General features: G+C 41.5%; 13 protein-coding genes and 1 non-coding gene across 14 annotated transcripts; 9 read left to right on the top strand and 5 right to left on the bottom strand.

The window, feature by feature from the left end:
* Positions 1 to 309: 309 nt before the first annotated feature.
* TOT_030000890 (conserved hypothetical protein) lies at positions 310 to 4,962 on the top strand (the record flags this gene model as incomplete). The annotated part of the gene is made up of 1 exon (XM_009692762.1): positions 310 to 4,962. One exon carries the CDS (start codon positions 310 to 312, stop codon positions 4,960 to 4,962), a length of 4,653 nt encoding a protein of 1,550 aa, XP_009691057.1.
* Positions 4,963 to 5,187: 225 nt separating this feature from the next.
* Positions 5,188 to 5,346, bottom strand: TOT_030000019 (hypothetical protein; the record flags this gene model as incomplete). The annotated part of the gene is made up of 1 exon (XM_009692763.1): positions 5,188 to 5,346. One exon carries the CDS (start codon positions 5,344 to 5,346, stop codon positions 5,188 to 5,190), a length of 159 nt encoding a protein of 52 aa, XP_009691058.1.
* A 67-nt stretch (positions 5,347 to 5,413) lies between these two features.
* TOT_030000020 (uncharacterized protein) lies at positions 5,414 to 9,316 on the top strand (the record flags this gene model as incomplete). Its single annotated transcript, XM_009692764.1, has 1 exon — positions 5,414 to 9,316. One exon carries the CDS (start codon positions 5,414 to 5,416, stop codon positions 9,314 to 9,316), a length of 3,903 nt encoding a protein of 1,300 aa, XP_009691059.1.
* A 408-nt stretch (positions 9,317 to 9,724) lies between these two features.
* TOT_030000021 (40S ribosomal protein S5) lies at positions 9,725 to 10,542 on the bottom strand (the record flags this gene model as incomplete). The annotated part of the gene is made up of 4 exons (XM_009692765.1): positions 9,725 to 9,863; positions 9,895 to 10,128; positions 10,244 to 10,380; positions 10,471 to 10,542. The coding sequence occupies 4 exons, from the start codon at positions 10,540 to 10,542 to the stop codon at positions 9,725 to 9,727; spliced, it is 582 nt and encodes a 193-aa protein (XP_009691060.1).
* Positions 10,543 to 11,277: 735 nt separating this feature from the next.
* On the top strand, positions 11,278 to 12,031 carry TOT_030000891 (ADP-ribosylation factor; the record flags this gene model as incomplete). Its single annotated transcript, XM_009692766.1, has 3 exons — positions 11,278 to 11,377; positions 11,416 to 11,525; positions 11,651 to 12,031. 3 exons carry the CDS (start codon positions 11,278 to 11,280, stop codon positions 12,029 to 12,031), a joined length of 591 nt encoding a protein of 196 aa, XP_009691061.1.
* Positions 12,032 to 12,211: 180 nt separating this feature from the next.
* Positions 12,212 to 13,264, top strand: TOT_030000892 (conserved hypothetical protein; the record flags this gene model as incomplete). The annotated part of the gene is made up of 8 exons (XM_009692767.1): positions 12,212 to 12,247; positions 12,289 to 12,366; positions 12,395 to 12,577; positions 12,631 to 12,670; positions 12,700 to 12,755; positions 12,787 to 12,892; positions 12,948 to 13,116; positions 13,183 to 13,264. 8 exons carry the CDS (start codon positions 12,212 to 12,214, stop codon positions 13,262 to 13,264), a joined length of 750 nt encoding a protein of 249 aa, XP_009691062.1.
* Positions 13,265 to 13,427: 163 nt separating this feature from the next.
* TOT_030000893 (multiprotein bridging factor type 1) lies at positions 13,428 to 14,024 on the top strand (the record flags this gene model as incomplete). The annotated part of the gene is made up of 4 exons (XM_009692768.1): positions 13,428 to 13,551; positions 13,592 to 13,637; positions 13,723 to 13,891; positions 13,926 to 14,024. 4 exons carry the CDS (start codon positions 13,428 to 13,430, stop codon positions 14,022 to 14,024), a joined length of 438 nt encoding a protein of 145 aa, XP_009691063.1.
* Positions 14,025 to 14,180: 156 nt separating this feature from the next.
* Positions 14,181 to 15,573, bottom strand: TOT_030000025 (farnesyl pyrophosphate synthetase; the record flags this gene model as incomplete). The annotated part of the gene is made up of 8 exons (XM_009692769.1): positions 14,181 to 14,375; positions 14,414 to 14,512; positions 14,563 to 14,648; positions 14,678 to 14,895; positions 14,953 to 15,024; positions 15,131 to 15,236; positions 15,258 to 15,356; positions 15,405 to 15,573. The coding sequence occupies 8 exons, from the start codon at positions 15,571 to 15,573 to the stop codon at positions 14,181 to 14,183; spliced, it is 1,044 nt and encodes a 347-aa protein (XP_009691064.1).
* A 132-nt stretch (positions 15,574 to 15,705) lies between these two features.
* Positions 15,706 to 15,779, bottom strand: TOT_03t000010. Its single transcript has one exon. It is a non-coding gene; the product is annotated as a tRNA-Ile (tRNA).
* Positions 15,780 to 16,412: 633 nt separating this feature from the next.
* On the top strand, positions 16,413 to 17,990 carry TOT_030000026 (conserved hypothetical protein; the record flags this gene model as incomplete). Its single annotated transcript, XM_009692770.1, has 1 exon — positions 16,413 to 17,990. One exon carries the CDS (start codon positions 16,413 to 16,415, stop codon positions 17,988 to 17,990), a length of 1,578 nt encoding a protein of 525 aa, XP_009691065.1.
* A 269-nt stretch (positions 17,991 to 18,259) lies between these two features.
* TOT_030000027 (conserved hypothetical protein) lies at positions 18,260 to 18,811 on the top strand (the record flags this gene model as incomplete). The annotated part of the gene is made up of 2 exons (XM_009692771.1): positions 18,260 to 18,536; positions 18,615 to 18,811. 2 exons carry the CDS (start codon positions 18,260 to 18,262, stop codon positions 18,809 to 18,811), a joined length of 474 nt encoding a protein of 157 aa, XP_009691066.1.
* A 203-nt stretch (positions 18,812 to 19,014) lies between these two features.
* On the top strand, positions 19,015 to 19,724 carry TOT_030000028 (uncharacterised trophozoite protein; the record flags this gene model as incomplete). The annotated part of the gene is made up of 4 exons (XM_009692772.1): positions 19,015 to 19,102; positions 19,160 to 19,251; positions 19,297 to 19,454; positions 19,493 to 19,724. The coding sequence occupies 4 exons, from the start codon at positions 19,015 to 19,017 to the stop codon at positions 19,722 to 19,724; spliced, it is 570 nt and encodes a 189-aa protein (XP_009691067.1).
* A 64-nt stretch (positions 19,725 to 19,788) lies between these two features.
* Positions 19,789 to 20,527, bottom strand: TOT_030000029 (vacuolar ATP synthase subunit E; the record flags this gene model as incomplete). The annotated part of the gene is made up of 2 exons (XM_009692773.1): positions 19,789 to 20,463; positions 20,525 to 20,527. The coding sequence occupies 2 exons, from the start codon at positions 20,525 to 20,527 to the stop codon at positions 19,789 to 19,791; spliced, it is 678 nt and encodes a 225-aa protein (XP_009691068.1).
* Positions 20,528 to 20,696: 169 nt separating this feature from the next.
* TOT_030000030 (uncharacterized protein) lies at positions 20,697 to 22,409 on the top strand (the record flags this gene model as incomplete). The annotated part of the gene is made up of 5 exons (XM_009692774.1): positions 20,697 to 20,709; positions 20,834 to 20,901; positions 20,938 to 21,217; positions 21,311 to 22,199; positions 22,229 to 22,409. 5 exons carry the CDS (start codon positions 20,697 to 20,699, stop codon positions 22,407 to 22,409), a joined length of 1,431 nt encoding a protein of 476 aa, XP_009691069.1.
* Between the last annotated feature and the right edge of the window lie 2 nt (positions 22,410 to 22,411).

The following is a 22,411-nucleotide window of genomic DNA, read 5'->3' on the forward strand; positions in this document are numbered from 1 at the left end:
TTGATATTCCCCTATTTTGGGTTTTGTTTTTATTATTTGGGCTTATTAATTATCAATCGCCCATGGATTTATCGGAAATTTGTTTATTAAACAAAATGTAGTCATTTTTGTTCAATAAAAACTTATAATTTATAATGTGTATTTTGTTTTAATATTATTATACTTTAATTTTTATCGCACTGTAAATTATTTTAAACCTATCTGTTACTCAAATGTAATTGGTTTTATCAAGATTTAATCAGAATGCATTTTGTTTTATAGGATAGGACTCTCATCACCTTGTAACATATTTAAACCCATTTTCAGTTAATGCCATCGTACTCTCAGAAGGGAAATTCCCTTTTCACTTCTCATTTGACCTTTTTTTTCTTAGGTCTGAGTTCAACCATTGTTTATCCCCTACTACACTTGGATTCTTTTCTGTTTTTGAGATTTCTCGGGATAACCATTTACGATGCTGAGAGCATATCCTTTCTCCTGAGGAGGCTAAACCTTTTTGTGGGACTGGCTACCTGTTCTATGTGTTTGTTGGTTGGGAAGACCGCGGACTACAGCAACTGGAGCTGGTTCCTGTTCGCCTCGTACTTTTTCACGTCCTTTTATGTTTATTCCTTATCGCACAATCTACTGTTTATAAACAGCATTTCAGTTCTGGCTGTGTTTTTTATTTCGCTATCCTCCCATGGTTTGCTTTCATCAACCATCAGGCTCATGTTTTCTAAAAACATTGGTTTTACCGACAATAATCCCTCGCTTAGGTTTTATATATTCACTTGTGGCTGTTTTAGCTCCAGCTTGGTGGTAAAACTTTTGATTAAGTTTAGCGCCGGCGACGTGTTCACGGACACTGACAACTACAACACTCTCAAGCTGTTTAACAGGCTATTTATTTCGTTTACTGTTATAGTACTTGTTACCTGTTTTCTCTTGTCGACTCTTAATCCGGCTGATGAGGAGTCCCCAAAAGTCAGTTCTAACAGCTTCAAGTCAACGTTTTCAGGGAATATATGGGTTTTTACCATTTGTTATTTCAGCTGGTCGCTCTCGCCCTTTATGAACAACTTGAGCTTGACGGTTATGCACTCTATAAAGCGGACGCAGCTCTTTCAGATGGAATACTATCAGTTCGTCACTTCTCTGATCGTTTCCGCCTTTATATACATAACTGACTACTTTGACGTCATTTCATTCAGGAGAAAGGGCTACATCTATAACTCACTATATAGATCGCTCTGCAGCATGATCAGATACAGGTCCAATAAACCTCTCACCCCTGGATCGAACACACATCAGGACGTCAGGGAGAACTTGGACAATCTGTCCACCGCGCTGAGCATAAGGCTGTTCAGAGACATTCAAGCCTGGCAGTCTCTTCCCTACGGGTTTTGGATAGAGTGGGAGGACTACGACAACTTTGACAACAACCGCATGTTAAACGTGATGACGATGTACATGACGGTCAACAACATTTTGAACGAGGACCCGTTCGACCTTGAGGAGTACTATCACCTGGGATGCACCCACAAGACCCATCCAGTTGAGCATTTTAAGACACTGAAGGACCACAAATACACGCTTATATGGCTGGCCTGTTCATACGTGAATTACTGCAACAATTTAATCTGTCGGCTCAACGACATATTCAAGTGCGGAGACGGAGACACTAAGTGTTGCCTAGAAGCCTTCAAAGACGATAAGATTAAATGCTTAAAGGACGGCTGTAAAATTGAGAATTTTATCTGCCAGGACGAGTGCTGTTGCAACAAAAGCACCTGCGAAGTTCTTAAAACTTACATCAGAGGCGCACTCTCTGGCTGCGTGGAGGATTGCAACGCCCTGCTCTATGACATTAACGCTTCACAGGAACTTTCCGACTCCTCGGTTGCCAACTACGATGACCTGATGCGAGCTCTGCGCGCCTTTGAGGGCTTTTTAATGCGATTTCTCGTAAGCCTGCTCTACGGAAGGCTGATCGACGAGTACCTGGCGATCCACTCGTACATGAAGCCATTTTGTTTGAAACTAAGCGCCGAATTGAAGAAGTTTGCCGACTACTGCGGCTGTAAAATGCAGTGTTTGGACACCAAGTCTAGCAAGGGCAAAAAGTGCTGCTGCGGAATGTATAACAAGATGGTGGAGGCAGTGTGTAGGCTCCACGCCTGGCAGAAGAAGGCCTGCGACATCATGAAGGGCTCGAGCATTGATAGTCTCATCGACACCATGCCCCCGATCTCTTTGTCGAGATCAGTTTTCCTGCTGGCCTCATTTTTCCACGACTTTATGATCTCCGAGCTTCTGTATGAGAAGGCGACTTGCAAATGTGCTGGAACCGGAGAAAAGGATGAAAAAGGAGATAAGACAAAAAACGAAGAAAAACCTCGAACTGAAGGAAACAATGGAGGCAGACAAACTCCGGTAAATGGATCAAACACGGGATCTGAAACAAACACAAGAAGTGGACTAACGACCGAAAACGGAAAAACGACTGAGCAAGGAGAAAAGAAGGAAGATAAGTGCTGTTGCATCGGCGGCCTTTCTTGCTACTGCTGCAGGTACAACTCCAGAGTTGACGATATCATGAATCTTCTGCTATCGGCTCTCAACCGCCTGACTGACTGCGACTCGATCCTGGCCCACGTGATATCTGTGTTCTCGAGTTTTAGTTCGTTCAGACACCCTGCCAACTTCCGAGAGGCCGTGTACCCGGTGAAGGGGATCTCGCCGTTCGACTTTTACGATGCCAAGGACAGGGGCAATGGCAAGGACAACGTGCTGTTTGTTTTTTCGAGCATTTACACAAACTTCAACGAGTTGATGTCCACCATTTCTCTCCCGGGGCACTTCGGATTGGGGTCCTCTTGCACGTGCTCCCAAAACGAGTCGGGGCTGTGCCCCTGTCTCAGGGAGCTGATTTCAACGATTAAGGAAGTTTGCACCATGATAAGTAAAATTTCCTCTGAAATCGGCCCAGTGGTTTCAACGGTGTATTACATAACGAACTACCCTAGGGTGCAAAAGTACCTCAAAAGACTTTTGTGCTCCTCTAATAAGTTGAGGTGTCTGGCAGGGTCAGTCAAAAAATGTTCAGGCGGCGATTCAAAGTGTTGTGGAAGCACCCCAAATGTCTGCGAGTTTGTTTTTAAACTGGCCGATTCATTGACACACACGTTTCAGCTCTTGGAAAAAGTGTACGAACAGTCTGAGTCGAGCATAAAGGCGATGGACTGTTTACACACTCAGTTCTCGGATCTGAACAAAGAAAATGAGAAGCTCTACAAGTCCATACGCGGAACCAGGATGGGCCTGTTGACTGAGCCGAGCAACCTGTTTTCTAAGCTGATAACGTACTACAAGAAGACGATCATCGGGCGCGTTCCCGACTACAAGAGGTGGGAGTTTTACATGTTCATCACGTTCACCTTCTCCTGCCTCGTGCTCATTTACCTCGCCCGCCTTTTGCCGTACCTAAGGAACGTCCCAAATGAGAAGAAGTTCAAGTACCTGATCATTCTGTACTCGCTGATGACCGCCTACTACTTTAACTCTTCCTTCGGCTTCATGTCCTCCTTCGGCGAGGACAGCAGCTACTACATCAACCTGGCGATTATCCTGGGCATGATTCTGTCGATTATCTACTCGTGGCTGACGCAGTGGTTCACCTATCGCATGCTGCTGTTCGAGCAGTTTGTCGACCTCTACTCGAGGTTCAGGCTCCTTTTCCCCGGGTCAAACTACTCGCACTCCCCGAGCCTGTTTTGGTGGGTCGAGGGCTTCGTGTCCTTCATCAGGATGGACATGCTCTCGATGTTTTACTTCGTCACGCTCGCCAAGACCTCGGACAAGTACAGTCCCTACAGCTTCGGGTTCAGTATGCAGCTGAACGTCGAGTACGACCTCGTGGAGTCCGACCCTCACATCTTCACCGAGGAGGAGTGCATGAGGAACATTAAGAAGTCGGTTTTCGAGACTCAGTACACTGAGCTTTTCAACCTGCTCGACTACCGGTCGTTTTACCACGTCTACGAGACCGACTACTCCTTTATGAGGCAGCCGTCCCCCAACAAGACCGCCTATCCCTTCGACCTGCTCTACCACGGCTGGTCGATGGGATACACGGTCAGTGAAATGTCTGACCGTCTCTACCATTTGAGGGAGTTGGCTCTCAAGGCCATCGAGAAACGGGTGCAGGAGGAGGCAATTGAGAGCAACTACGACATCACCTCGATCACGAAGCTGAAGATCTTCTTCGAGTTTCAGCACGAGTGCCTGCTTGAGGCTCCCAAGCTCGCCGTGAAGGACTCCTTCAGGAAGAACCACAGCTTCCTCTCCCTCCAGTCTCGCAAGCTCGTAAAGCTGTACGAGAAGCTGTACCAGGACCAGTGGCTCGCGTACTTCCAGGACCGTAACTCCGCTGACCAGAGCCGGGACTCGAAGCCCCCGCCCAAGGAAATGAGCGCCGTCGAGCTTCTCGAGTACTTCGACAGCTGGCGCAGGGTCAAGATGCGCAACTGCGACATGCGGTACGGCCGCAATGACGTCTGCAAGGTCGCCGTCAGCCGGACCTGCAGCGAGTTTGAGAAGCTCGCGTACCGGCCCGTCGAGTCCCACCAGATAATCAGCGACTACTCGAAGCTCGTCGCCACCTCGTTCACTCTCAAGGACATTCCCAAGAGCTTCGAGGTCATCAAGTACCTCTCCCGGCCCACTCGCGACAACGAGAACCGCCAGGTTCGCCCCGTGCTTGACAAGATTGCGAAGCTGATCCGTCGCCACTCCTTCGGGGTCCGCTCCTCCATCCTCATGGACTTTATTTCCGTCTGCAAGAACATCGAGTTTGAGAACACCATGGCTCACAGGGTCTACAACATCGACAAGTTCCTCATTGGCGAGTGGATTCGCTGGCAGGGTCTGCACATCTCCGGGGATCTTGTAACTCTCCTCGTGGAGTTCCTACTATCCTAAATTTCATTTTCAAATTCATTTCACACGATTACATATCACACATACACACATTTCTTGAGTATCGGCCGGAATGGCCTTCGGATCTGGTGCATCACAAATGAGGTAGAACGTAGATGTGTAAATCAACTAAACTGATAATGGAAGATCTTGGAAAATAAGAACACATTGAGCCATAATCGGCAAATTTTAGGGAAGTTTAGGAATCTAAAGTGATGAAAGTAATTTTTATGTAGATTCTAGATCGGACGCTAGAGTGGCGTAAACGGCCTCAAAATCAAGTAAAAATCGAGAGTGTAAAAATTTATTTAATGATCCTCTAATGTCACATTTAACATTGAAAATTGGTTGGTTATCCATGGAGATAATTCCGTTTGATTTGGCCATCTCCCCACTAGATAGACAAACTATGCACATTTAAAGAAGGATCGAATCCTTTAGTATCTATGTTTTTATGGCTTCAAAAATTCGGGGCCTTATCTTAATTGCGGCCAGTTATTGTTTAATTTCAGCTGCTATCGATCCTACAATTTTAGACATTTGTAATTATTCTGTCAATGATAGAAGAGTTTCTTGTAGACCCGAAAAGTATGGGTTGCTAAAATTTAGCCCTGATGAGGGCATAACTTTCAAGAGTGCCATTTATGGCCCTATTAATATTTGGGATGGAAGATCTTCTCAAAATTGGATTAAACTTCTCGAATTCGACACTTTCGATGCAATTCCTCAATTGGTGACCATTCATATTACCGATGGCGTAAACTTCGGAACGCTGTATTATAAATGGGAAAAAGGTGCTTTTGTTATAATAAAAAGTGAAGCTAGCCTTCTTTACAGGACTGCACTTACTCAAAATGTTATAGTCGACAACAGCGTGTACCTTGATCTTAAGAAGGAGCTGAATAGAGTCATCTTTGACTGTGAGGATAAGGAATACCACGGAGTAAAATTTTCGATCGTGTACCCAAAGATCACCTACAACTTAGTTGGAGTTTTCTATGGGACGCAAATGGTGTTTAAGTCAGACAAAGTGTACAACGTGGTGGTTAAGAAGTTCAAAAACGTCCCCAGGCTAATCATGGTCAATTCCGATGACAGCAGCGACCTTCAGATGTTCGTCCTCAGGGAAAAGTGGGAACAGTGTGACAGTGCAGAGGCGCAAAAGTTCATCAAGAAAATTATCGATTATGAAAGGGACCACCCTCCGATTGTGCAGACCTACGACGAGGTCGTTTACACGTCGCTCCAGTGTCCGCTCTACATACCTGAGATGTACAGCGAACAGAGGATAATATCGATGAGTCTGAACACCCTATGCCCAACCTACCCGATTTACTATTTTCCGGGCACCTCCCCCGATCCCAAAACGGTGTTTCTAGACCTGAACGATGTGACGCAAGAGTTCATAGAGGCGACGATGAGGCACGAGGACTTCGATATACTTCACGTGAGGTCGAAGAGCGGAATCAAGGTCTCATCGATAATAGAGTCTGGATGCCTTGTTTGGGAAAATGAGAGAGAGTACTCGATCAAGGAGCTCTTCGTGTACAAAAGGAACGAGCTCCCAGTGCTCATGAAGTTACACCTGTACAGATCTGGGGATAAAACCTTTTTCTTTTACAGAAGGTTCGGCAAGTTGTATCCCACTCCGAGGGAGGAGTTCCACAGGCTTTTCGCCAAGTGGAAGCGCGGAGACACCTACGACAAGACCATCGCATATTCACTCTACGGGTCAAACAACAAGTTTCTGTTCAAGGAGATCCACGACGTCAACGATGGAGTGTACAACCTATCTGTGTACCCTCACGAGATGTTCGAGCTCGTCAGGATAGTCAACGGAGCGAATGAACTCATCAGGCCCAACGATGAAAGGTGGCCAACATTCACAGTCACACTTTTCGACTCCACACACAAGATATTATCACTTAACTACATAAAAAACGACGTCGTCGACATAAAATTTTACAAATGCACTAGCTATTTCACTGAAATTGAGCAGAAGATGCAGCAAAACCTGTTTCACCAATACAAATCACAAATACACACACAATCGGAAGTTTTCTTCGATTTAGCGAAGACGAACATACCCAAATATAACAACTTGACGGAAAAGGCCAGTGAGCTCATACCATTGAGTGGCTTCTATGTGAAAATGATCGTACACGGCGATTTCGTGTTATGGAAATCGTACAAGGCCAGATGCACGGCGGTGATGGCCCTTAAAACAGAAACCCTGAACATGATTAAGCTAAAGATTCTTGACGAAAATAGGACCTCTGAGTTGTACTTTAGAGTACTCAAAGACAAATTTCTCAGGCTTGAAATGGACGAATATAATTTTATTAAAAGAAAGGCTGTTGAGAACATTAGGTATCCGGAGGCAAAGGCGATTATAGAGAGGTCAAACGTGTACAGGGTGCCGATTAACAACTACAACCCCTTTGATGCAGCCAGGCCCACGTCTTTCTCAGTGTCGTACACGGACCTGGATAGCCTGCTCCTGGATACCACCTATAGTACCAGGGAAGGCTACGGCTTTAACAACATAACGTACGACGATAAGCCTTTGTGGAAACCACATAACTCAACGCACTTTATCACCAGATTTAACTTGCACTTTTTCGAATCGAAGCCAATTCTCGGCAAGTTTGAAGGCAAGGTAAATTATCAGCAGATAGTTGAGTTCTATGATTTCTCAAAGGGGTACCCAGTATTGCTTGATAAGCAAAGCTTCGACAAGTTCTACAGCGAGTACTCAGACGAGGTGCAGAAGACAGTCCTTAAAAACAATTTGAAGTACACGCTCGTGTTGGACCTGCTTAAGTATGACAACTTTAACGCAACTGGGAGGAGGTGGGACGGTATGATCAGTATCGAGTACGTTCACAAGGAGCAGCTGACGGTCGACGCTGTCTTCTTCGGCTACGAGATCCTCTGGGCCTCAGTGAACGGAGAACGCGCCAAGAAGGTGACGGCCATTTACTACGAAAAGTTCCCCATGATTATCCAGTTGCACATGACTGGCACGAACCTCATCAAGTACCTATCGCACTACAACAGTCTGTGGCACGAGATCAACCCTGACACGCTGAAGAGCGAGATGCAGACGCTCCTCGACTTCGAGCCCAAGAGAATCCGGTTCACGCTTCCCGAGTTAAACGAGGAGACTGAGTACGACGACAACTCATTCAAGGGTGGCCACTTCACGGCCCGAAAGTTTATATCGAAGAATAACCTGGTCACGACCATCCTCGACGGACGCAACAAGCTGTACAGCCCCGACGCCTTCAGCTTCATCGAGTGCATTCTCCTTTACTACCACGGCAACACTCCGCAGCTGCTCTCCTTTCGGGAGAAAAACCTTTTCGGCTACTCCTTTGACCACTACTTCGCGTACAGGAACGGCTGGAGGCCCGTCGCCTTCTCCCTCTTTGAGCAGTTTTACAACTACTTCGTGAACCGCGTCCCGAAGGAGCAGTGCATCCGCAACTCCTTCGTGTACGACATTCTGAAGAAGGACAGCAGGGTCAACGCCACCGTCGAGCCCAACAAGGAGTACCTCATCAAGTTCGAGGTCACGGACCAGGACTACTCCATTTCTGCGATTCGCAACGGCGACGAGGCCATTTGGGAGGCCCCCAAGGACAGGATCTTGGAAACCTTTTACATATACCGCGACCGGAAGACCCCCGTCATTGCCCGCGTCATTGAAATTGACTGCAACCAGCAGAAGCAGGACATTTTCATAAAGCTGTTCAAGACTGAGTGGAAGGAGATTGACGTCGTCCAGTTCAACGACACTGTCACCGGCCTTAAACAGAAGTTCGACTCTATGAGGCCCGCCGCCACTGAGACCGAGTCTCCTGACTCCTCCGACGAGCTTCTCCAGGGTCACCAGCGTCGCCGTCGCGTTAGAAAGGCTTCTTCTTACACTTCCCTCACTCCCTACTTCGACTGCACTTTGGACTTGGCTCAGACTATTGACATTGATAAGTTTAAGTTCCTCACTGGGTTCTACGATCGCGTCGTTCCCTTTAACTATTACGAGCCCAAGCTTGACATTGTCATAAAGGGTGTTAGGATCGGCGAGAAATTTGTCTGGCGCACTTCCAGCGATGTTCTTTCCTGTGCTTCCATAAAGTGCTACTTCAAGGACAACTTTCCTGTTCTCTTCGAGATCCTCATTGCCGACTCCTCCAGGGCCCGTTCCAAGAAGTTCAAGTACATTACTTACGACCAGTCTGAGGACAAGTGGAAGAATTGCGACCAGGCTATCTTCGACGCCACTCTCAAGGATCTCGCCACTTCTCTGTCTTCCAAAACCATACCTGTGTCTGCTCCTTCCTTCCAGATTTGAGTCTAGTCTCAGCTTTTCCTTTGTAACATATGAATCTATGATCGTGTACCATATTAATGTAGTTTTCATGTTTACTCTTTTCCTATTTTATTTACCTATGTATCTACACTCGTGTATGTTATATATAGTATATGTATATCAATGTACTTAGTCCACGTTATATATAGTATATGTATATAAATGTACTTGGTGTATGTATATTACTTGTACTACTCTACTGTATATACACTAATACATACCATATACATACATACCATATATATACATACCATATATATACTACCATGTATATACTACCATGTATATACACTAGTGTGTATGCACCAATGTACATATGCTACTGTGAATACATACACATATACAAAAATACATATATCTCATGTGTATGTTTGTAGTGAGAATATTTATTTATCTATTTGCCTTTGCTACGCGCTCTATCTCGTCCTTCTTCTTAATTGCGTATGACGAGGGCGACTCCTTTGCGCAGTTGATGATTTCGTCAGCCAGGCACTCCGCAATCGTCTTGATGTTTCTGAATGCTGCGTTCCTACACGTTTTTATTTGTTCCATTCTCTTACCTTGCTCCTGTGCAGATAAGGTAAATTGCTTGGTTGACTCTTCTCAGAGGCGACACGTCCACAGCTTGGCGTCTCACCACTCCCGCTGAGCCTATTCTTGTCGAGTCTTCTCTCGGTCCTCCGTTTTTCACTGCGTCTACGAACACTTGTACTGGGTTTTTGTCCGTCATGACGTGTATGATTTCAAATGCGTGGTTAACTATTCTTATTGCCTTAAGTTTTTTTCCGTTGTTCCTACTCGTTCGTTAGTTTATTTACATAAATTTATATAATCAGATAGGGGCGAAAGTTTAATTTCATTGCCTTTTGGCTTATTTGTGTTCAATCATCATTGTTTTTATTCACTTACCTTCCGTGCATCATCATTGAGTTGACCAGGCGCTCCACTATTGGGCATTGTGTTTTTCTGAATCTCTTCTTCTGGTATCTTCCTGCTGTATGCGGCGTGAACACTCGTGCTTTTCCTTGTATTGCTATGCAATCCACCTGTACGTTAATTTAGCCAGATTTCAATTTTACTTTACTTTTCACATTATGGCACGACAACTACCTATACTCTTCTGCTTATTCACTTACCAACGACAGGTCTGTGAGGCTTACGTCGTCGTAAGTCCACTTACGGAATAACGCTACTTCTGTGTTTGTCATTCCTACTATTAAATATGCGAATCTCCAATTATTTTATGTTATGCTCTTTCGGTTTGGTATGCTACTAATTTTGCATAAGCCCAGTGTAACACAATTTCGAGATTAATAACTTTCTTAACTTAAACTGTCGAAATTCCCAATACTACGATTCCGCTTTTACTGTTCAGTTGAGCTCGAATCAGATGTGAAATATTATTTCCAATACTTTCAAGGATCGACTATTAAATAATCAATTGTATGCTCCTTCGATTTACTGTAGAAGATTGATACTGTTCTGCCCAATTTCCTACCCTACATTACTTCAGCACATAAAAATTAGATTTCGCTATTGTTTGTAAACATTTTAATTTTCTTTGCAGTTTTAATGTTAAATGTTCAAAACAAGTCAGTTTCTGATGGTCATTTGCTTTACCATAATTCTATATTAAAATTTCCTGAAATTTCATTAATTTACCTCCATGTTTCCCAAACACATAACTGATACATTTTATAATACTTATGTTTATTTTGTCTAATTAGTATTCATTACTTTTAGTTTTATTTTTTCATTATTTTCTTTACCACTACATACACATTGTTTATAAACTTCTCATCTTATATATTTATGTTTTTTCCTTTTATTACATATATTAATTGACTTTTGTTTTTTATTTTTTACATTTTGTTGTATTTTTAATCAATTTTTATTTTGACTACATAGCCTTATACACATGTATTTATTAATTAATTTTCATTATGATTAAAAACAATAAAAAAAACTCAGTTTTACACGTGTTATTATGTGGGCTGCGTGGTTCTGGGAAGACTCTATTGTTATACAGAACCCTTATTCCGGGTTTGTTTAAATACCCTTGAACATACACTAACTCGTAGAGTGGGACACCGCCAACTCAGAAATTACTCCTACACCTCTATATCATTATGAAGAACTTAAATACAATGGGAAAACTTTAGGATTATGGGATTTCAGTGGCGACTCTACTGTATGATTATGCACATTAGATACATACTTGATTCACATTATTTACCTATTTAATACAGTATTAACATCATGCTAAACACGCAGTATGTGTGCTATATATTTTAACTGAATCTCATCTATTTCCAGGTGCGGACTATGCCAAATTTTGTTAGTCGTCAGGTTGAGGTCATAGGCGTTGTGTTTGTAGTAAATATGCTCGATATGAACGATTCTAAGAACGATGAAGTTGTAAACTGGCTGGGATCTTTAGAATCCGAATCCTCCTTGGCACACTCGAAGTTCGCTGTTTTGTTGAATGGGAGTCAAGAACTTGTAAGGGGCGAAAACTATGAAAATTTATTAAAAAAGCTTGAGCCTTTTAGCTTAAGACTCGGTGAAAGGTTCATGTGTAGGAATGTTAACACTATCATGGGCTTGGGGGACCCAGGCTGGACAGTTACCCTTGATTTCCTAATTTCTCTGTCTTCTCGAGAAAAAAAGAAACCAGATAAAAATTTTAAGAACTAATCTTTGAATTTTATGTGTAATATTTGTTTGTTTATAGCACTATTTTGTTACACTTCCCACATGATACCATAAATTCATTTATTATACTTTTACCTGTTTTTTTCTGTATTTAAACTAATATCGTGATATTTATAAACATTGTGCTTTGTTTTTGCCTTTTTACTCTGGTTATTGCTTTAAATGGATAATAACATTCCTAACATCACTTTAATAAAGGTATCATTTTAATATTCTCTTAAACTAATTTTTCAATCAAGGTTCCCAAATTTTTGGCTTTACAATGGAGAAAGAGTGACAACCACAGCATTATAGGCCATTGTAAACGTGATGAGAAGGTACACATACAATTTTTATTTTTCTCAGGGCGAGTTGGACGAATTCAAAATCATTTGCGATGGCCAAGATCGTTTCTTTAAGTGTCGCAAGACTACCTTGTCTAACCCTTGCGCTGTACAAATCGACTCAAAATCATCTTACCTGAGATATATCGGAAAGCTTTCCGATTGCTTGACTGTATATCCTTCCATGGATCAAATATACAAAAACGTATGCATATATTAGCAATATAGCTGTTTTCACTGTATCTTATAATTTTTTAGAAACTGAAGGAACGGCACATTATAACAAACATCAATAAGGGTACGCGTTAAGTCTACTATTTTTTTTAGCGCGAAGCACGACCAATGAAACGCGGGAAGATCCTTCTTTCGACTCCACAGACACTGTAAGCCTTTTTTGCGCTCATTTTCTCGTAGATATTCAAATACTACAACCCTAAATCTACCACTATTGCCAGTATGATGAACGACAATGGCTTAAAAGCTACTGAGGAGGTTCCTTACAACAGAGCGAAGGCTAAGAGTACGGAAAGCATATTCACGATTATATACTCATGGACCACTTCACGGAATTGTAGGCAAAAAATCGCCCACCATGGATGCTGACGAGCTTAAACTTAAGATATTTAAGATCTTCGAGTCGGAGGAGGCCAAGGACGGCATTCAAATCAAGAGGATCGTGCAGCTGACTGGCCAGTCTCTTCAGAACGTCAAGGCAGTTGTGGACGAGATTGCGACTCAAAAGAGGTATAGAATCGCCATCTTACTGCAGATTCACACCCAGCTCTTAAACCAAAATGCATTCCTTTTTAGGCGCCAGTCCGATTACAAAATGGTTTATTACCTGAATGACCTCTACAACTCAAGTATGGACCCGCCTTTTAGTTTATACTGATTTTTTAGGTGCACCGGATTAATTTAAAACTTAATAATCATTTTTTACTACATTTACACTCGTTAGTTGCTTTTTTATTTTTCTTTGTTTATGGTGTTCATCATCCGTGATTACCCATTTTCAGTAACTATTTTTATTATTTCTGTACTTTTTTAGTTTGAAAATGTCCTACCAAGATTGGAAGCCCGTCGTATGGACAAAGACTGAGAAATATAACGGTCCTAACAAGGAGGCTGCTCTCAATAAGGCCCGGCGTTCTGGTGTGGAGGTCGAGACTCAAAAGAAATGTATTTTTGCTTAGTTCCTATCATTTTCATCTTATTTCAGTTTTAGGAGGTCAAAATAAAACCACCAAGTCCTTTCTTCCCCCAAAGTAAGTTTACTTATTCACTTTTGCTCATCATTTTAATTTTTTGTGGAATCACTTCATTTCTTTCTTAATTTTATATATTTTTCAGTGCTTCTAAGATTGAGAACGAAACTGAGTCCTTTCACGTCGAGAGGGTCTCTTTTGCCTTTCGCACTGCTCTACAGAAGGCTCGCATGGCTAAGAACATGACTCAGCTTCAGCTCGCCCGTGCCATAAACGAGAGCGAGACTCTTATAAAGGAGTACGAGAACGGGACTGTACGTATGCGTGTATGACACATTATTACTTTAGGGCATTCCCAACGGCCAGGTTGTTCAGAAGTTAAACCGCGCTTTGGGCGTCAAGCTTCCTCCTTCTCGCGAGCCCAGGGCCAAGTCGCTCGAATTGTAGGCGTCATTTCTACTTTGAGCGATTTTTTATTATGCTTATGCACCACTTCAGTACATTTTTCAATCCTACTATGTTTTAATATTTTCCCCTTTTTACCTTGGTTTTCAATATCATCGATGGTGCTGAACATTAATTTATTTTTTTTTGTCTATCACTTTAATACTTATCTACCACTTTTATCTTCCAATACCTGTTTATCTTATCTTCCAGTTCCAATTCGTACTCTATAAACTTTTCCTCCAATCTCATTTGATCGTATATTCTCTTTACTGCCTCCACCTTTGTTGCATCGTTGATTCCTATGTTCTCTCTCAACTTTTTCCTCTGCTCTTCTGTTGCCGAGTTCAGTGCCTATGTTATTTTTTATTTATTCACTTTCCGGCACTTACTTGTGCTAGTAGCCATGAACACTTCTTTGTTTGAATATCTGTTCCTTCTTTTCCAAAACTTTCTGGGTTTCCGTAACAATCCAGAACATCATCCTGTGCCTATATTTTTTATTTTTTAACTCCTATGATAAATTTTACTATCTTCGTACTTGAAACAATGATCCTATGAGCACGCACACTGCTTCCACCTTTGGGTACGACAGGTTCGACTTCTCCACGTTTCCCATTATCATGCCTATTACTCGTTTACTTTTCCTCACTCACCTAGTTTTATTGGCAGATAAAATGAGTAATATGACGTTTTGTTTTTTGCTATTTCTCCAAACAGTTTCAGTGCCGAGGTCCCATCTTCGAACAGTTTATCGTTGTTCGACTCGTATGTATCCATGTGCTGACCCAGTATTGTTGTCATTGACGCTCTGCTAAAGGTCTCCACTATTTCCACCAATTTATTAGAATCTTTGAGCATCTTAAACATTATTCTGTTCATATTTGTTTTAAATTAATCTTCTTCATCTTAATTACTACTAAACTATTACCTGTTTATCATTGTGTACAGAAACATAACATCGTTTATTGCGTTAGCTATTCCTATTGTAGGCACCAGGTACCTAATTCAATTTCAATTAGTCACTAACTATCCACAATCACAAATATTTCTATTAAATCAGTCTAAGTGTTAATTAATCTCTGTTTTTTTCCTTTTTTGGGACATACCAGCATGTGTTTGAGCGCCTCTTTGTGCTCTGGTCCATTATATCGTCCGCTACCAGGAAGGATGTTTGTAATAACTCCACACACCATGCTAAGATGTTTTTTATTCCTTTTTAACTTGGTTTCTTACCTAATATCAACGTCTGGAACCACAAGTGCTCTGACATGTTTCCACTACACAGTGACTTTACTGTGGATATCAACAGCGTTCCTCTTAGCAGTTTTCCTCCTATTGTTTTTATTATTTCATATTCTCTTGTTTATGTCGTTTGCTTACCCGTAAGGTTGTATTGAAGTGCGTACGAATAGTATAACATTACATTTTGCGATATATCGTATGATTTTAGTTCTTCCTTTGCAATTTCCAAGAATTTAGGAAAAAAATCCTTTAGGCGGTTATAACAATCCTGGATATCATCTTGGCCAAGTTTATATGAAGATTCCATTTTTAACGATTCATCACAACAACCTCAGGGAATGAAAAAATAATAGTTTTCCCTTGCCTTAAAATTTTTATATAATATACCTTTATAATATTGACATTTGTAATGTTCAATATAAATAAATTATTAATAATGTGGTCCCAGGCGGTCTCGAACCGCCGACCTTACGGTTATTAGCCGTACGCTCTAACCAACTGAGCTATAGGACCTTACGAAAGCTCCGAATTGTCAGTTTAACTAATATTTCATAAAATTACACACTAAAATTTAGTATATTTTAAATTTCAAGTAAAATTACTTCCATAATGATTCTGTGTTATTTATTTGCTCTTAAAATCTTTTTATTTTACCTCACATTCTCATCAAATATTACGTCCTTCCAACTAAATTGTGTCTTATTTATAATATTAATTATAAACATTATTTTATTCCATTTTATTTCTACATCATTATCTAACAAAATAAAAATATTATTAATTAGTGGAATCTTTTCTTTTTGACAATCATTTCCTTCACTCTTGCACATTTTTTATTTGGATACATTTAACTCATTAATTCCATATTTAAAACCCTTTCAACATCTTCTATATCAATACACATATATAATTATTTATGTTTATGATGTATATTATATGTTTCGATGAGTGTTACACATTAGCTAGCTACAAATAATTTAAAGTTACATTGTTATCTTAAAACGCAGTAGTAATATAAAGAAATTCTATTTACACATTCATGGTTTTATACTATATGAATCTTTATACTGGTATAATCTTGTAAAATAAGTACTTATTTTATAGCACTCATGAGCGATTTTCTATAATACTCTAAAGATGTTATTTATGAGTGATATTAATGTTTATATATTACATTTGTTAATGCTGGCAACATATTTTGTCGTTCTTCCATCTAATTGTACGAAAGAACCTGTTCCTCTAGATGCTAAGCTGAAGGTTCCAAATGATGATATTGAAAAAATAGTAAAGTTCAGGAAAGGCACGACCTTTAAAATAAAGGATTCGATAAACAAAAGGATCGGAGAAGTTACATATGGGTCGATAACGATAATGAAGGATTTAGAAGAGGACATAGACGAAAGAGTGGTATATCTTAATGCTTTGAAACGTTCATCGGAGAGGTACCTTACTAAAATTGTCACCAAACGAGGAGATGTTCCATACACTGAGGAGTTTATAGTAGAAGACAGTCATAGAACTAAAACATGTACGAAGGTGATTCGCGACCCTATTGATGTAAATATAAGAAACGTGGATGACAGTTGCGTCAAAACGACCTACTCTCAAACTTACTGGCATGAATATTCGATTCGGAATGAGTTGAATACTCAGTACAGGATTGGAAACATATTCGATGGAGACACTCCAGTAGTAAGAGACTCTGGTGACTCGAATGTTCGAATGAGGTTTTTCCATGTTTCAGAATCTCAGCTTGTTGAAAGTTTGTTGAGCAGGTGCATCCCATTCCTTGTACGGTCTAAACCAACATTAATAAGGGTATTTACCTATTATTACATCGGCGAAAGGTCGTTTGACGAATACGTTGAAAGTAACCAGGGTGGGAGGAGGTCGTACGTGGAGTTAGTCAGGGGGTCATTTGACTTGAATTTGGCTAGGAGAAATTCTAAGCATTTCAAGAGATACAAAATCGATTCAGAGACATTCGTGCACTCCATTTCCGATGCATACAAGAATGATAAAAAGATAGGAAAGGTAATTAACAAAAACATAGTAGTTATAGAAGATAGTACAGATGTAAGGTTAAGAAGTGTATATACGTATGCATATGATAAAGACTTCGAGCAAGTAGAAGTCAAGAGTTGCTACAAAAAGGGCGACTGCAAAAGGTGTAAGTACATCTTAGAAGATAACAAGTATAGTGAAACCGCTTGCAAAAGGGATAGAGTTGGTGGCCAAGATGTAGGTTCCTCGTCGAAGGTGTTCGAATCCAGGGAGGTGCTGGAAACCAGCGTTGATAAAAAGGCTAACACGTACATAGCAGACATAGTTTCATTTGAGGATAAAGGAGAACGGCCTAATCAAATAGTGGTTGATATCGCATATGGTGAACCAAGGGAGTTTACAATAGAAACTATGCCTCAGTCTGGAGCAAAGTACTATTCTCTAAACAAAGAGTACGCCGGAAAGGACTTATATTTGAGGATAACTGAAGATGCTACAGTGATTACAACCATACATCTGTATAAAGCTAATGAGGTTCATTTCATTGTAAAAACAGGAGAAAACGGTAGGAAAAGGGTGTTTGTATGGGTTAAGTGTGGGCTGGAACTGTTCAAGGGGCACGATTTTGTAATTATAGATACGCTTAAACAATCTATCGAGTACAAGACCAGTAAATTATCAACAAATAGTACGGAGTTTATAAGAACCATGGTAAACTAAAAACATTTGTAACAAACTAGGTGTTGTTGTATAGGTTAAGGAAGGGTATTCATATAAATCGGTTAATATAATTATATAAACAAATATTTGTTATAAATAAGACCGGTTTTCAAATTCAAAACGTTGTTTATCACATGAGCAGAGTGTACTCTATGAGGCTGTGTTGAAAATTTTATATTATGCATTTTCCATACCATGTAAACAAGATATTTATTTAATGTTTTAAATAACTAATTTTACTTTGTCCTTTCAAGTAATATATTTTAAAAATGTCGGACAATACTGGCGAGGCTAATGGTGTTGATGGAGGCTACTCCGTTCCTTCTTTCTCCTACAAGCCCTTTGTAAGGATGTTCTACGCATCTATGCTGCTACAGGCCTCAGTGTCTTACGTGTTTTTTTCTTTGGGCGTTCTCTTCTCCTCGAGTTCCTTCAGTAAACATCTCCTGGGATTATATGCTTTGTTATTCGGCGTTGTTAGCTTTTTGTACCATTTATCCATTCAATCTATTGTAGATCGAGTTCATTTGTTCTTTCCTAAATTTGGTAGGTTTATATTTCAGATTCCATCATTTATTTATATATTTTATAAATATTTTGTCCGTTTGCTCATTTATTTTTCAGATGAAGACATTGTAAAGCACACCTTTTATTTCTTGATAGGCCTCCCTGGCCTTACTCATCCTGATAGCTTCCAGCTTCGCTTGGCATCCTATCTTTTTTCCATCATAGGATTTGTCGGGACTCTCGTTTCATTTCGCCATCAGAACTTAATGAGCACTTACCTTTCAAGGGATCCGACTCCTTATCAAGGCTTTTAACATTTGAAACAACTAAAACTTTGAATAATGTACAATAAATTTGTTTTTTAATTTTTTACACATTACAACTTGCCGTTACGTTTATGTTTAACTAACTTTATTCTGTATCCTCCTTTTTGTTTTATTCACTTTTTACTTTTTGTACAAGTTTTATATTTTTAAACATCGCATAAATCACAAATTACTGTTTTTAATGATTTCTGATGTCGTCCTACATGATTCTAAAGCGTTTATTTTCAACTCGCTCTTACAAGCCTCCTACCAAGGAAATTATGCACCCTTTTATCACAGGTTAGTTCCTTTATAACTTTGTAGGTTTAAAATTTGAACTTATTTCACGCTTTTTAGAGCCTGAACATCTTTCTCTGGAGCCTATTTACAAGTCTGCCAAGACTCAGGGGCTACAGCAATTTATACCCAAGGACTACTACATACATGCGGTTTGTTGCTCGCATCTCCATGTATAATGTGTAACCTACCTTTAGAAACTCGAATCCACTCGGAGTGGAGAGTACTTGGGAGAGGACTTTCCCTTCAACTTCCTCGGGAAGGATCGAGTCTGGCGCAGCAGGAAGTACAACGTTACCGTAAATCCTGTTCCCATTGACGTTTCCCGCGTCAAGTGCGTGGACTTTTACAAGAGGTACTGGTTTTCCCTTTAGCCCGTTATCACTTTCTCAGGCTTCAGGTCTGGTCGACTCACTGGTACGAGAACGGCATTCGCCGTATGCGCTGGTTCCGGTGCGCCTACGGCTTCAACCGAGCCAAGAGGGCTGCTGAGGAGTTTCGAAAAACTCTGATAATGGCTGGCCGTGTCACCGACATGAAGACTGAGAGTCACAAGCGCCTTGACACTGAGAGGCTCAGGTCAGTTCGTCTTCTCAAGGGGAAGAAGTTTCCAACTTCCTCCTAGACTTTCCATAATTCTCTTCTTCTCTTACACATATTCCTTACACATATTTTACGTATTTAAAACATTATTTTGTCTGTACTGATGCGAACAGCTCTGACTTTATCTGCGGTATCATTTCTCTGCAGCACCTCTCCAGGCGATTGTTAAGCGTCGAGTTGCACTCGATCGTGCCCTCTTCGTTCGTCAGAATAACTCCCAGGAGGTCCTCCGCCAGCGGATGCTCCCTGTCCAGGTTAAGGTTCAGCGACTTCGCCTCCTTGTACTTCTGCTTCGTCAGCTTCTCGTACGCCTGCTTCACGTCCTCCAGTGTCGATTCGACAACTGAGGCGTCGCGTGCTCTGTGTCTCACCATCACCACTTCGCAGTCCAGCGCCAGGCACCCTGAGAGCGTCAGCATCGTCAGCACCTTCTTGTATTCGTTCTGGTCCTGCGCCATGTTGTTAAGCTTCTCCAAGGCCTGTGCTTTTATTTCCTCCACTACCTGCGATTGGTAGTGCAACATGTTATCGCTCATTTCCTTCAGGTCCTTGTTCCTCGATCTTATCTTTTCCAGCCGGAGTGCGTTGATATTTTTAAGTATTTTCGATCTCACTTCGTCCTTTCTCTGCTCAAACAGCGTCATCTTCTCTATATTGAACTCCTCGATCGCTCCCGATTCTATCTCCTCCGCCTTATCCTTCGCTTCGTTTAAAATGAAGTCGACCATTTGTTTTATTTGGTTCTGGGCTTCTAGGGCGTCCTACGTTAATAATGTGTGAAATGTCATTAAAACATATTCGAGTACTATTATTAACACTTACCATGGTTTATGAAATTATTATACTATATATACAGGTTAAAATAATAAATACAACAAAATACTTTTTTTGGTTACTGAGCTATCGTTTGTGATGGGGAGACAATGTGTATTTTCATTATCAATTTATTTTATTAATGAACCCTATTAAATTATTTTAGTTATTTTCAATTACCATGGGTAAAGGATGTAAGTTTCATATTAAAACATTTAACTTACTTTAGTTATGTGTTTATTTTTTAATTATTTTATTCTTTACCATCTTCCACCTTCTTATTAATTTTACGCTCCTTTTTCTAATGATTCTTTTCAGTCCGGGTGTTGAATTTAATCAAGCCTATAATGCCAATACTTCCGGAGGTTAAAACTCCGACAAGGAAGGTAAGAAGATTTTCCTCTCATGACCGCTCGTCGTAGGTATTGTTTAAGGAGATGGTAATGTGGACCGGCATGTCCTTGTTTATATTTCTGGTTTGCTGTCAGATTCCCATCTATGGCGCAATTACCAATAAGTCATCAGACCCCTTTTATTGGATGAGGGTCATATTGGCTTCAAATCGTGGGACTCTGATGGAGCTCGGTATTTCGCCCATTGTCACGTCTTCCATGGTGATGCAGCTTTTGGCTGGTTCGAAAATTATAGATGTCGACCAGTCTTTGAAGGAGGATCGTGATTTGTATCAGGCAGCCGAGAAGCGTACGTTTTCACATATATTATCCTCTTTTTCACGAATCGTGTATTCTGTGCACTCATTCATACACACATATGCATTGCCTCACTCCTTTTCAGTTTTGGGACTCCTGGTTACCCTGGGTGAGGCTGTGGCCTACGTCCTCAGTGGTATGTACGGAGACGTCAAGGAGATCGGCGCCTTCAAGGCCGTGCTCATCATTCTCCAGCTCTTCTTCGCGGGTGTCGTCGTCATTCTCTTCGACGAGATGCTGCAGAAGGGCTACGGGCTAGGCTCGGGCATCTCGCTCTTCATTGCGACCAACATCTGCGAGACTATTCTGTGGAAGGCCTTCAGTCCCACCACCATCAGCACTGACAAGGGCACTGAGTTCGAGGGCGCCCTCATCTCCCTTTTCTACTGCTTCTTCACGAAGAAGAACAAGCTGTCCGCCTTCAAGGAGGCCTTTTACCGGAGCCACGCGCCCAACGTCACCAACTTGCTGGCCACCGCCTTGATTTTTGTCATTGTAATCTATTTGCAAGGCTTTCGGGTTGACCTTTCGGTCAAGTACCAGAACATGAGGGGTCAGAGGGGCACCTATCCCATCAAGCTCTTCTACACCTCCAACATTCCCATCATCCTACAAACTGCTCTGGTCTCGAACCTGTACTTCTTCTCTCAGCTGGTGTACAGGAGGTACAAGAACAACCTGTTCGCGAACCTCCTCGGCCAGTGGCAGGAGACTGATCACGGCGCCTCAGTTCCCATCGGCGGGCTCGCCTACTACCTTTCTCCTCCCAACACCTTCAAGGACATCGTCAACGACCCTCTGCACACCCTCGTGTACATCACGTTCGTGCTCGTGTCGTGTGCGGTGTTCTCGAAGACTTGGATTGAGATTTCCGGCAGCTCTGCCAGGGACGTCGCGAAGCAGCTCAGGGACCAGAGGATCGGCATGGTTGGTCACAGGGACTCTCCTCCTTCGCTCACCAAGGTTTTCAGCAGGTACTTTTGGCTCCTTTCACTTTCTTCAGGTACGTGCCCACTGCTGCCGCTTTCGGCGGCATGTGCATTGGCGCTCTCACGATTCTCGCCGACTTTCTCGGTGCTCTCGGCAGCGGCACTGGTATTCTTTTGGCTGTCACTATAATTTACCAGTACTACGAGATTATGGTCAGGGAGCAGGAGAGGTCTGGGTCACTCATTTATAGCTAATT

Source organism: Theileria orientalis, chromosome 3, assembly GCF_000740895.1.
Source record: "Theileria orientalis strain Shintoku DNA, chromosome 3, complete genome".
Classification (NCBI taxonomy): Eukaryota; Apicomplexa; class Aconoidasida; order Piroplasmida; family Theileriidae; genus Theileria; species Theileria orientalis.